We start from the raw sequence: 14,417 nt of genomic DNA, 5'->3' as shown, positions 1-14,417 counted from the left end.
ATATCATGCATTAATCGGTTAAAAAAAAAAAAAAAAATCAAACCAAAGGACAGAATTTATTTGGTTTAAAATAAGTTTAGTTGCGCTTGCCTTTTACAGCTTTCTTATTCCAAATACGATAATAAAGAATCATATGCTCATAGAAAACAAAAATGTATACTTAAATCTTAGAAAGACACCTTTCTCAAAGTGGAGGATAAGGGCTACTCTGTTCCAGTAAGATTCTTCTGATGTGTGCAGCATGTATTGATCATGTATCTGCAACAGGTATCAGCTTTAATGAAAGAATTTTATGCTGCTATCCAGTGGCAAACTGACCAAAACATAGATTAAATCGACTTCACTTACATATCTTATTAATTACCATGCAAGAGAATTCTTGTCACAGAAAACATGAAAATTCTAATTTTTAGAATGGAAAAGAAGAAGTTATTAAATTGTTACAAAGAGCAAGAATTCTATTCAAGGCAATAGTAAATTTTCAAATCCTCTGCTGAACAGAATTACAAATAAAGAAGAAATTCTACTAGTAACTTAGCAGTGTTTGTATAAGAAAACATCTAATACCAGCAGGTACTCACTATTGTAACTGCAGCTGAAACAGCTGTTTTGAATAGCGCAGCCTAGCATCTGTATCTGTTATTGCCAAAGAGAAGTAAGAGTATGGTGAGAGGTACAAAAACACAAAGGGCAGAATGAGCTTTACTGTCAGTAACTACCACTGAAAAGAAGAAAGAGTCACCTCCTCACTGACAACAAAAATGCACCTACCTAGGCATATACCCAGATTAATGATACTTCAAATTCAGTAAGGTTTCCAGAAGAGGCAGGAAGAGTGCATTCCGACTATTGTTAATGATTCATTCTGACAAATGCTGCTCCTCTGCTGCTAAAAAAGAACTTGTAATCGATACAATTTCTTTGGGAGCACTCATTCTGCATAAAAAGATAAACACACTGACAACGAGCTGATCCTAAGGTGAAAAAACAGCTTCTGAAACCCGGGCAACACATGATGTGCTAGACTTAGAACATAAACTGTGTATGATGAGTTAGAACTTAAAGCATATGTTCAGAATAAGGCACAAGCTACATATGAACATGGGCATAATTATGCAAATTTGAATGTACACGATCAATGGTTTCCCAAGGTATTTAGCAAACAGATATTCTGTCTAGTCATAAGGCTTTTTAAAGCTGGTATATTCACCAACCGCTTTTATGGATGCTTGACAGCCCAACCATGATTTTCTTGGGTTTTAATTTCAAATCTCATTCATACAACATTTCTCTGGGATGAAGCAGGATATCTATCATGCCTCTGGGGAAGGAATTTCAAAACTGTAATCGGCAAAGACATTGATCTGTCCAGATGGCAGGTGCCAAACACACATAGGCCAAAGAGTTTACAAAGTACCTGCAGAAAAGGCACTGAAAGGATTTTGACCTACCTCCCTCCACATGACTCAAATGGACAAAAGAGATAAATTTTTGCCATTTGAACCTAAAGAACAATTCTAACAGTATCTACCATCACTCTGGAGAATGAAAAGGGAATGATTAGAGTCGCTACTTTAGAAATCTGACATAACATATAATTCAGAATGTGTGTAAATTACTTTCAAAACAAAATGCATGTATAAACCTTGATCGGACAGAAGGGTTGGAGCATTAGATGTAAAGGAGAAGAAAGACACATCATCAGATGTGAAGACCTGAGAAATATGAAGTAGGAAATAAACAGAAATATATGGGTAAGAATAATTCTGATTGCAGGAGAGAATAGGAACCAACAGAGCAAAAAGGCCTGGAAATGGGAATAAGTAAAACAGCTGGAGAAAATCAGAGGCAGAGTAGCACACTGTTTCAGAGGCTTACTACTGGTTTAATCACAGAATTTTCTACATTGTTTCATGATTTGAAGTGATCCATCAGTAACAGTAAGGCAGTCAATGCTTCAACACACAAGTCGCAAAATTTCTGTCATTTGTTTAAAATGCTTATCTGTGCCACAGCTTAAAGTATGAACAATTGGATGACTTTTTTTTTGCATCTTTCACTAGGGCCTGTTTTCAGTCACTCTACATTAAATTAAACTTTTTTTACAGAATTTTACTTATTTTAAGACAGACTGTTTATTCCTGTTTAAATCTTCTAGTCAGAGCACATGTAATCAAATAAGAAACTGATTATGAATAATTCAAAGTTTTATTAAAACTGTATTTCCATAGCCATTAAGCAGAACCGTAATAATATCCCTGTCATTATCAGCAACTCCTACGCTCATGAAGCAAAGAAAACATCTACTGGATCAAGAAGAAAAGAAAACATCTATTGGAATCAGCCTGAGAACAAAATTATACTGGCATAAGAGGAGAAAAATGAACAACTTGAAAGATAAATCATTATTATAGAAAAGAAGTTATATTCTGTGTACTAGCATTACTGTGCCATGATGTACCATTAATTTTTTGTTAAAAGAAGCAACTGGGCATGTTAGCCCACAGTCTCTCCTTTGTTTAGCTACATCAAAATCACTTTGATTTCAACTATTCACATCATCAGTTTTACCCTAATTAGCTAAGTCCTGTGTATTAAAGAACAATTTTGAAAACCTGATGTTTTACCAGGAATACTTCCAATGTAGAGTATGCTTGACCAATGTTCTCATTCAATATAACAAGAAAGAGCTATCCAAGGCTTTTAAGTGCTGGCATTCGTTCCTAGAACGCTAGCCAAATTCCAGATCACTTGGTTACATTATGCTTACTTGCATTCCTTCTCTACTCCAAAAACAGACACACTATTCTTACTGTTATACTCTAAAAACATAACTGAACAGAATTGTTAGTACACAATAGCCATACTGTTTCTGAAAGAAAAAGCAGTTTTATTTCAGTAACCTCCAAGAGGATTCTAGTTACATTACACACATTCTTTAATAATGCTAGACAAAAACCACAGTAGAAGAATGTAGGACAAATGTGCACAATTAATGAGCATTTCTTGAATGAAAAAGATAAAATAATAGCTGATGACGCCTTGAGAGTATTCTAAGTACTACTCAAAATATTTCAGACCATTGTATATAAAGTAATCCATCCATAAAATTATATACTTACAATTTGTAGCTGCCTAGAAAAATCTGATTTATTAACTGGATTTTTATCATGCAGAAACACTACGCCAAAAAATGAATTAAGCTGTGCATGACAAAAACGAACCATTTGAACTTTACTCACTACTTCACTGCTTTATTTTTTGAAAAAAAAAAAACAACTGGAGAGAGCTTTCATTCATCTACACCAAGCACACAACTATTCTATACATAAAAGAATGATTACAAGAAAAATGTTCACATCATTTTAGTTCTGACTGTATTGTGACACAGATGTGAGTGGATATATGTAATTACTGGGGTTGACTAAACCCATCTTCTGACAGTGTGTTTTACATACAATTTCCTAAGGCAGAGAAATAGTGACTCAGAATTTCAAGACTCTGTTTAAGCGATAGAACTAAGGCAAATTGTGTTGCCTTGATCTTCTTTGTTCCAGCCCTAATGGAACCCTCTACTTGGCTAGCTACCTGTACCAGTCACATTCCTCAATGAACCTTTGTGCAATTCCAGTCTCTAATCATCAACTTTTTTTACCCCTTGCCTACTGCTTTCCCAGCTAAACTGCTGTTATCCCACTAAGGAAGCACAGAATCCTCAACCCAAAATGCCCAACTTTCTGACAGAAAAAAACTACCGTAAAGAAAGTGGTAATAACCCCAAAAATAACCTATTAAGAACAAGATGCTCAGAAATGGGTAAAGAAATTCAGTGGCATAACAGCAACTTCTCCAAAATAAAAATGTCTTTAATTCCCCATTTCTTTGTTTCGCACACTTGTTTAAAGCTGTATCAACATGCCAGTCTCTATTTCTCACGTAATTTACTGTGTCCTTAAGACATGTGTGTACTCATTACTCAGAGAGGTTCTAATGAGCCTACTACCTCCTTTCGTTTTGCTTATGTGAATTTTTAATATGTCTGGCAGTTTGGTTCTTCTTTCCACCATTTACACTCAGCTTTTACTGTTTTGATGCTTTATTTTACTGTTTTGATGCTTGAAATGGTTAAGAAGCACTGTCTACCTTAAAGCTACAAAATGTCTCCAAATACTTTCAGTCAAAGTCAGTAGTGGCTTTTTAAAAAACCAAACAAACTAACAAACAAACAAAAAAAAAATGAAACCCCCCTCTGCTTTCATAAGTCTCTAAGTAGTCTCACAATTTAAGCCAGATGGCATCGATATTTCAAATGTTATTCAGTATCATATTCCACTATCTGCCATAGTAGATTGTAACTCTGCCAAGCACATCATACTGGAGATAGTGAATTCATACTTGAAGCTGAAAAATCCTTCAATCCTTGATTTAAATGTGCAATTGCTATAACCGAACTAAATGGAACCATACTGTCTCAGATACAACCAGAAAGTTATGGATCTTGCTTAAGAAGATCGAATTGTCTTTTTCATTACTTGGGTACCAGTAGAAAAAAGAATCATAACAACGGTCAGCCATAGAACTGGCTCACACTGGAAGCACTTTGCCCTGTCTCTTAATAGTGCCAGAACTTCTCTGCACTTCTCTTGCTTTAATCTTGCCCAGTAGTTTACTGAGATTTACTCAAGCTGAACCTACATACTAATAATCCATTTTGCAGTACAGAAAACAACGCACCCAGTCACAACATTCTCCTGCACACAGCACACCTGTAACTTTCCAGACTTCATTACATATTCTTATCAGTATTTGAATATACTTGTTTAAAATATAAAGAGATTATTTAACCAGTAAAAGCAGATCTTGCATATCTATTGTATGCAGCCACTTTAGAATTGCCAAGTGTTAGCTCTGCAACTGCTTGAAGCGGAGGACTTTTTTTTTTGCAGAACTGGTGCAGCACATTCACATCCTAGCATTCTTTGTGCAGATAATAAAAATATTAGAATATGCCATAGGAACCACAGTTCTCCAGAGACACAACCCCACAACCAAGACTGAGACAAAATAAAGATGGGCAGCAAATGTTAACATAAAATGCATCTTTTAAACGACTACTGGAAGCAAGATAGCACTTGAAGCATCAGTTCAACCTGCAAGTCAGATGCCCAAAGTCCTTGTTTAAAAATAACTGAGCAGGTAGAGGTTTGAAGAAAACAAAATAAGCAGAGGATGCAATCTCTACACAAAACAATGAAATTCTTTGTATAACGAAGGATAATCTAACTTTTTCACACAAAACCAGGTTAAATTATGGATTTCCTTACCACAGACCACTGTCAATATTAAACATTTACAGAGATTCAGAACAGTCTGCATGTGTTCATGGAAGGAAAAGTTAATTGTATCAACTTATATCAATGCATAAAGTCCTTTGCCACATTCAATGGTGGCAGGGAGAATGTTCTGTATGGGAATGGAGTACATGCTAACAGATCTTAGTTTATGATTTCTCCCCATTTCTTCCCCTAAATTTGTTATTGATCATTGTTAGAGATAGGAGACCAGACTAGACCTACATGGGTGTGACTCAATATAACTGCTGTCTTGTGGCAACAGAGAAAACCAAGTTGGAAGTCAGGACAAGTTTCCATAGTGCTGTTCTAAGAGCCAGTAGGGGCCATGGAGCTGAGAAATGCACGGAGCAAGCACCTGTGGAAACATGTGGTAAGCACAAACCTCAAGATCATGATTTTTTTGTTTAGAGCTTGATCCTTTTCTGTCCTCAGTACAGACATGAGGACCCAGAAATAACCAGAGGGGAGTATCTGTGAAGAATAAATGAAGTGAAAACTAAGTTTCAAAGAGGACATGATCATTTGCTCATGTCAGCGTGGATAAACACCCTGAGATTACCTCAGGTGGTTAAAGCATTGTGCTAATAATGCCAAGGTTGCAGATTCAATCCCAGTATGGTCTATTTGCTTAAGAGTTGGACTTGATGATGCTTGTGGATCCAACTTCCAAATCAGAATATTCTGTGATTCTGTGATTCAAATAAAATCAAGTAAAATGAATAATAAACTAGAGAGGGAAGAGTGGCAAGAAGCCCTAGGAGACGTGGAGGCTATTTAGCCTCTTTGTAACTTCCCAGGAAAGAAAAAAAACCAAACAAACAATATAAACCAGAACATCACAAGCAAAAAAATTATACTTTAGTATTTTTAAAAACAATCTTGTTGATATAGGAAAAAACAAATTTTGGTGCACTCCTGAACCCACATATTCTTTAATTACTCTGTATCAGTTTACTGCTATTACTGTCTGCACAACTTCAATCTAAATGCAATTTAATTTGGGAATTCAGGTACTGCTTTATTTGACTTTTCTTCATCTTATTTGCATTAAGTTGCAGTAATTCCTTCTACTTAATTCCCCCTTCAGTTTATTATCTTCAACATTTAGAAGTATTTTGATTGTCCTTTTGTGATAAACAGTTTATTGATATTCACCTTCAAAGCTGGATTTTGCCATTTTATTCTATAGCACTATTATGTCCATGTTATTCAAAACTAATGTCCAAAAAAGCTATGGGCTTGGTCACATCATAGATTTTTTGTTCATCGTATGTGCAGTTTCTTTCAGGCAAGCAAAAGGAATGAAATGTAACAGATGATCCCTGACACTTCAGTTTCTGACAATTCAATTGCTGCCTGATGTCTTCTATTCCTGTGACTATTACAAATTCAGCTTGTAAACAATCCTCTTCTCTTTCAAAGCAAGTCCACAAGAAGATGCATGAAGTTTAAAATAAAGACAGATTTTTAGGCGAAAAATTTATATGTATTCCACAACCCCTTATTACTGTTTAAAAATCTACATCTTCCAAAGTACAAAGTCCTGTGAAAAATCAGTTTGGAATCTCCAGGATATTCCCAGTGGCATTCCTAGCAGAAAAGTAAAAAATTGAGAGCACTGTAAATAAACAACCTTATTATTTAAAAATACTGGTGTTTTCAGCAGGAGTAGAAGGAGGCACTTACTTTATCTGTTATCTGTAATTATTTTCCTTTAACTGCTCTCTGGACTCAGCTTTCACAGTGCAGAACACAGACATCTTTCCAAGTTCTTAAATTCAAGGGAAGAATGAAGTAAAATTTGATTAATACATTATCCCATCACTTCTCAGAATAAAGAAAGTTACATTAATTTGTTAAGTTAAAACAGATGAACAGCGACCCACTACTGAATTTAAATATGAAATGTCACATCTTATAATTCTAGCTTATCTGAGTAAGATTTTATTACGTCATCCCAGCAGACAGAAAAACTCATGTTTGTTTTAAACAAAATCAGGAGTTTAGAAATTCACTGAATAAGATCATGAATTTGAAGGAATACATTCTATTAAAAAAAATATCTAAAGACACAGGAAGTACCAGCCTTTCACAATCAAGAGGTGATAACAGAAAGAAATTCTATACATAATATAAATCAATTGTGGTTTGCATGTTTTAAATCAACGTAAGCTTTCTTAATGACTACTTGCAGCAACACCTAACTGTATATAAACATAAATACATATACATTGGTTGCTGGAGCCATGGGAAAAATTCCATGATGAAGCTAAAATATGTTTGTTCTTTCCTCCCTGACATACCAGAAAAACACTCTGGTAGTAGATTCACACACCACAAATACAATTATAAAAATATAAAAAATTCGAGCTTTTTTATTCCCCCGAAGTATGTGCATTTTTATAACTTCATATATATGCAAAACTTTGAATCTTTAAAAGAATATAAATATTAATTGAAATATCTGTCCTAAAAGTACTTCCTCTTTCTTGAGGTTTCCTGTTACTTCACTCATTCATATGCCACTAACTCTACACTGACCTTCTCAAGATGCATAAGCACCTGGTCAGTTATACATTTATATTCTTATTCTCAAGGATTTAATTTGATTTAAAGCACTTCCTCTGTCAAAGTACACAGATTTAATCTGAAGAATTCTGTTTGTTCTCTAGGAACAGAATCTGTAACATTCCAAGTTATGCCAACTGTTGATAATTGTCACTTGAAAATTACGATTAGCTTGTTGTCTGTCATTAGTCAATAGATCATCTTGTTCCTGCCTTTTGTAGCAAAAAGAATCCTTCACAATTCTAGAGTGCGCTGAAAGGCACTTGAAAACTTGAGTAGTTAAAATATCTTTTCCGTGACAAAAAAAAAAAAAGCCAATTTAAATAGCAACAGCGCGCACTTCATTTCCCAGATGTAGTTCTCTTCCCTATGCTCTACAGTTTTATTACACACGCTTCAAAGAGAAGCACTGGAACCAGGTACGGTTGTTTGAGTGTGACTCTAAAACAAAGATGACAACGGAAACAAAAGCAGAGCAAAGAGTCTCTCGGCGAGGCTCGCTCCACAGCCGGCTCGGCTCCCGCACGAGCAGCTGTCTGGCACAGGGACGCTCCCGAGCCGCACACCGACAGAGCTGCTGGAAAACGCCCCTCTGCAAGTGCGGCGCGCATTTGGACTGCCAGAGCTCTTCTCGGCACTCCTTCGCTCTCCCTCCCCCTTTCCACACGGCGCCAACACAGTAATAATGTGTGCTCTTATGAGAACGATATGCGAAAATCACTCTGGATTAATTCCCTTTCTCCCGCCAGACTGCGTTTCGCAGAATCACAAGAATCAATCAGGTTCGAAAAGATCTTTGAGGTGATCGAGTCCAATCTGTGACCCAGCATCACCGTGGTCAACCAGACCATGGCACTGAGTGCCACATCCAGTCTTTCCTTAGACACCTCCAGGAACGGTGACTCCACCACCTCCCTGGGCAGCCCACTCCAGCGTCTAGTCACCATTTCTGCGAAGAAATTCCTCCTGATTTCCAACCTTTTGGTCTCTGCCCCGCACCACCCGCACCAGCTCACGAGCAAACACGGACCGCGCCGGGATCGAGGCGGAACAGGGAAGCAGCTGTTTAAACAAACACACGTGGGACGCGACCCTGGGGCAGGCAGCGCTCCCGGGACGGCAGCTCCGCGCCTGCAGCCCCGCAGGGCGTGGGACCAGCGGGCAGAAAGCGGACCAACACCCGGGCCCGCGGCGCGCCCCCTCTCGCCGGGCTCGGCCGGGCCCGGCCCCGCCGCGCCGACCCCGCCTCAGCCCCCGCCCGCCCAGCGCCTCCCCCGGGGCCGCCCCGCCCCGCCGCGCGCTCACCTTCCTCCGCGCCCGGGGACACCCGCGCGCCCGCCCGCCCGCCCGCGCCTGCGCGCCCGCGCCGCGCGCCCCGCCCCCGCCGCGCGGGCACCGCCCGTGGTCGCCGCGGCAACGGGACGCGGAGCCGGGCGGCGGCGGCGGCCGCGGCGCCTCACGCCATGTCCGAGATCCTGTGCGAGTGGCTGAACCGGGACGTGAAGCTCTCCCGCCGCATCGGTAAGTGCGGCCCCGCTGGACGGGGACGGGCAGTCCCTGGCCGCGAGGGCAGCGGGGTCAGCGGGGTCAGCGGGGCCGAGGTCGGGATCGGGCCATTGTGCCAGGGGTCCGCCCGCGGCCACTCCCCTGACGGGTCCGCCCGCCTCCCGCGGCCACGTGCCTCCGCAGGTACATTCTTAATCTTCGTGTGCAAGGCGAGGACCACAAAATCGTAGGTTCGTCAGGGTTGGAGGGGACCTTCAGGACCATCCAGTCCAAGCACGTACCCGGCAGTGCCCCTGTAACCCCTGAACCACTAAACCACATGACCCAGCGCCAGATCCAGAGAGTTCTTGAACACCTCCAGGGATGGTGATTCCTTCACCTTCCTGGACAATATATTCCAATGCCTGAAAATTTTCGAGCTGAAGTTAATTCTCCTCAAGGGGCAGGTGCTCTCGGGAGATGCAATGTGCTCAAACGCAACCTGCTAATAAGGACTCTAGAGAATAAAAAATACTTTAATATGTTTGGAAAGTAGTGCTTTGTTTTGAATGGCAAGGGTTGTGCTGGCACTGCAAGGAGGGAGCAAAACCCTCAGGAAATTAGAGAGATGGGCAATCACCAGCTCTGGGAAGGTCAGGTGCCAGATTCTGCACCTGGAATGGGGCAACCCTGGATGTACTGACAGACTGGGGAATGAGAGGCTGGAGGGCACCACTGCAGAAAGGGACCTGGGGCTCTGGGTCGATGGCAAGTTGAACACGAGTCAGCAGTGCCCTGGCAGCCAGGAGGGCCAACCCTGTCCTGAGGGGCATCAGGCACAGCATCGCCAGCCGGGCAAGGGAGGGGATTGTCCTGCTTTTCTCTGAGCTGGGGCAGCCTCACCTCGAGTGCTGGGGCAGTTTTGTGTGCCACAGTGTAAGAAAGGCATTAAACCATTAGAGAGTAACCAAATGATGGCCAGGAGGATGGTGAAGGGTCTGGAGGAGAAGCTGTGTGAGGAGTGGCTGAGACTGAGGGGAGACCTCATTGCAGCTACAGCTCCCTCACGAGGGGAAATGCAGGGTCAGACACTGATCTCGGTGGTGACAGTGACAGGATCCGAGGAAATGGTCTGAAGTTGTGTCAGGGGCGGCTTAGGTTGGATATCAGAAGATTCTTCACCCAGAGAGTGGTTGGGCACTGGAACAGGGTCCCTGGGGAAGTGTCACAGCCCGACAGAGCTCAAGAAGCATTCGGACAATGCTCTCAGGCACAGGGTGTGATTCTTGGGGTGCGCTGTGCAGGGCCAGGAGTTGGACTCGATGATTCTGATGGGCCCCTTCCAACTCAGCTTATTCTATGGTTCTGTGATTGTTTGAAGAGGAGCACATTAGAGCTAGCTTTTTTTTCCTTTACATTTTGTATGGAAAATTTAGTAATTATAGTTTATAGATATTTTCACAATCTCAGTGACAATTTTGACAATGCTTGCATTTTACCACTGCAAATTAGAAATTACTATCTAAAGCTGATGTTGCAAAATGGCTACACAGAAAGTATATTTATTTGTGAGTTGAAAACTATTACTGCTAGATCAATCCCCTAAAATTCCTCTGAATTATTTAATAAAGTTTGGATTTAGTTTTGTTATAAACATGTAATAAGTTTTCTTAAGATTAACATTTGTATTCTTTTAATTATCTGATTAAAAAAAACTCCAAAACATAACAAACAAGAAAACCCCAAATTTAGTTCCAGGATCATTTCCAGAAGCATTTTCTACTGGCTACCTTCTAGGAGAACTCCTTCACAAATACGGTCTTCAGGATGACTTTAAAGAATTTTCAAAGAGCAGGTTAGTACATATGGATTACAGGTCTCTTATATAAAGTAACAGGTCTCTTACATAAAGTAGACAAAATACAAATCAGCTAGGATTTGCTAATGCAAAGTGGAAAAAACATGTAGAACTTACTGAGATTTAAAACATTAAGTAATCAAAAGCTGAATGTGTCTGATGCATGAATTGATTTAGTATTTCCAGAGAAATTGATCATACTTTTTCAAGATAATTATGCATTTTGATTGTAACTACAAAAGTACCAGGTTAGACCAAAGGTTCAAAAAGCCTTTCAAGTATGTCTCTAAGATTGGGAATAGTGGCACTCTGCCTATGAGCTGTGTAGAGCCAGGAATACAGAGCTGTGTTTTGATGGTGACCATTGCACCTTCACTAAAATGAAAATATTGGAGAAACATGAGGCTCTGAGTGGAGCTCTGGCAGAAGATCATGTAAGAATTTATGTTTAGAAGTAATCTGGTATAATATCTATAATCAAGAAGAAGTGTAAAATGGGAAGCTGAGACATCTTGAGCTTTGGTACATTGATGATGCAATTCCTGAGGCTGGCTTATGCTGTGTTTTGTCAGACCATGGTACACACGTACATCAAGAGTTCCAGGCTGTACAAAATTTTCCTGTTTCTTCTGAACCTCTGCTTTTATGTTCTTTGAACTTGTCGTGTATTCATACCCTTTTCTATCCCAAGTCCCACCAAATTGTAGGAGAGCAGGTTGAGCACAGCTAATAAAGGCAGCCAACAAAAAGCAGTTTTGCACAGCAGTTTTTGAGCTCTGCTTGCAGGACTTCTAGATCTCTCAGAAATTTCTGGGATCATTGGAGAACCCCTTGTAACTCTCAGAGTGCCTGCTGTTGCTGGGAAAAATAGCTTCAGGAGGCTTTTATTTCTTCTAGCAAGCTCTAGCAGCTTCTAAAAGTTCTCCCAATTGTTCCTAGTAAAAGGGTGCTTTGAGATCTTGTCCCCTGCTGATTAGAGAGGTGCATTTAGTGAAGATGCACTTCAGTAGGTGCAAGAAATGATTAGAAACTCTGCTGAGACAGTGTATGTGTGCTAAGCAAAGACGGTGATGCATGACAGGGCATGATAGCCAGACCCACTGGAGCAACTGTTCAGTGTCAGAGGCCTCAACTCGAATTTACCTCTGGTGAGAGGAGTCAATTCTCCCAGTCTCAGACTGATGGGAGTGCTTTCATCAGGGTGACATGGTGGCTTTGCCTGCAGAGGCATGTGCTCATGGAGGAGCTGTGTTATCAAGTCAAGCTGCTGCAGAATGAGGTCCGTACACTAGATGTTCTCTGAGGCACTGCAGATACATGAACCTGGACCCACAGCTGCACTGAGGGAGAGGCAGGCAGAATTGTGTTAGGAAAACACAGCTCGTGACTTCTGTGAGGGAAAGGTAGGTGTCCTCTCCACCTGCTGAACACTGCTGCAGAACAGGTTCATTGCGGTGGTAGCAGATGAGTGCTGGTGGCACTGTGTAACAAAACATCTGAGCAGGTGAAGTTTAAACCACACCGGAGCACCATGAGGAACAGGTAGGGGATAGCAGTGGGAGACTTTCTCCTGCACAAGATGGAAGTGCCATCTGCTGACCTCACATGCTAGCCAGGGAGGTTTGCTGCATGCTGGGGGTTCAGTCCAGGTCTACAGAGACTTGTCCAGCCCTTGCACTGATATCCCTGCTTTTCTTCTCTGTGGGCACCAAAGATACTGCCAGAGACCTGGAACCAAAAGCATGAAGGCTGAAGTATTTGTTTTCCTTGCTTCTGCTGGTGGATGGGCTTGATGAGGAGTGGATAGGTCCTACAGGTCAACAAGTGATTGTGCAGCTGCTGTCCACTGCAGGGATTTGCTTTTCATAGTCATAGGATCCTCTTTTGAGAGGGAAGACTTCTAGGAAGAGGTGGGATACACCTGACCAAGCTGGACAAGGAAATCATTGCTAACAGCCTGGCAAACCTGGTGAAGATAGCTTTAAACTAGGAATGAAGGTGATGGAGAGAATCAGTTTCAAACAAGAGGAAGTGGTGGCCTAGACTGGCAAGCAAGAGGAAGGTGGTGTGAATAAGAGCATCAAAACAGTGCAGAAGGCTGCCCACCCCAAATGTATGCATGCAATTAAGGAAGTGCTGAGAAGGCGGGATTATGGGAGAAGCATTCACATCTCTGAATTATTCTAAAGTTTTTTTAAATCACACAACTGGCTGCCTCTCTGAAGTGCCTATATATGCAGCATGGGGATCAAACAGAAGAAATTAGAGGCCTCTAAGCAGTTGCTGGGTAATCATTGTGATCACAGAGAGGCAGTGGGATAGGTCCCAGGACTGGTGCACTGCCGTGCTTGGTCTAGGCTCCTTAGGAGGGACAGGCTGGGAAGGTGAGGACAAAGAGGAGCTGCCCTCTAAGTGAGAGAGCAGGGAAGATCCAAGACCTGCCTCAGTGGTGGCCATTCTTAGTTGTCTTCCCGCATCAAAAAGATGGCAGAGTATGGCTCCATTCATCAGCCTCCCTCTCAGATTCCCAAATGAGTATCTGCCATGCTGAGGCTGAGATACTTAATGCTTATCATAAATAAAACTCACACTCTGAAATCCCAAGTGCCTGAAAAGCTAACAGGGAAGTCTGCACCTGTGTGATCTGGAACTTTACCTTGTGTGGTCTGGAAAACCTCCAAGGATGGAGACTACACTCACTACCTGTCCAGGCAGTTTATTTCAATATACATGATTGCCCTCATGAAGAAAAGGTCTTGTCTTGTGTCTAGGCAGAAGGGCAACAAGAAGGGCTTTTACAGGTATCTCCACAGCAAAAGGAAGGCTGGGGAAAATGTGGGCCTGCTGGGACATGCAAAAGACTGAGGTATCCCAAGGCCGTGAGACAGGAAAAGTCTGATACAGGATACAGTGATACAGGAAAGTCTGCAGCAAGAAAGATTTACCCATGGAGCAGGAACCGTTTAAGGAACATTTAAATAAACTGGAAATGTGCAAATCCGTGGAACCTGATGGCGCATATTCACCCGGGCTGTGTGACCTGGCCAATACCATTGCTGGGCCACTCAATAATCTTTGAAAGGTTGTGGTGAGGGGAGGAGTCCCATGGACCAGAAGACTGCAACTGCTGCTGTTCTCTTCAAGGAGTACAA

At 41.5% G+C, this 14,417-nt stretch overlaps 2 protein-coding genes across 3 annotated transcripts in view; one reads left to right on the top strand and one right to left on the bottom strand.

Moving 5' to 3' along the window:
• PRLR (prolactin receptor) overlaps positions 1-9,090 on the bottom strand; it is a 154,977-nt gene extending 145,887 nt beyond the window's left edge. The window contains exons 1-2 of one of the 2 annotated variants that reach the window (XM_048291007.1): positions 8,867-9,090; positions 7,041-7,125 (exon numbers count right to left, since the gene is read on the bottom strand). The gene's annotated coding sequence lies outside the window, so the exon portion shown is untranslated. The remainder of the gene's footprint in view (positions 1-7,040; positions 7,126-8,866) is intronic. The other variant, XM_048291008.1, reaches the window with a different exon arrangement.
• Positions 9,091-9,327: 237 nt separating this feature from the next.
• Positions 9,328-14,417, top strand: part of SPEF2 (sperm flagellar 2) — an 80,480-nt gene continuing 75,390 nt past the window's right edge. Inside the window, exons 1-2 of the mRNA XM_048292188.1 lie at positions 9,328-9,443; positions 11,160-11,262. Of these exons, the coding sequence (XP_048148145.1) occupies positions 9,386-9,443; positions 11,160-11,262 (161 nt within the window). The 5' untranslated portion in view covers positions 9,328-9,385. The remainder of the gene's footprint in view (positions 9,444-11,159; positions 11,263-14,417) is intronic.

This window comes from Corvus hawaiiensis, chromosome Z (assembly GCF_020740725.1).
Source record: "Corvus hawaiiensis isolate bCorHaw1 chromosome Z, bCorHaw1.pri.cur, whole genome shotgun sequence".
Classification (NCBI taxonomy): domain Eukaryota; kingdom Metazoa; phylum Chordata; class Aves; order Passeriformes; family Corvidae; genus Corvus; species Corvus hawaiiensis.
The sequence above is the reverse complement of the archived record's forward strand: the minus strand, read 5'-3'. Positions and strand labels throughout refer to the sequence as shown.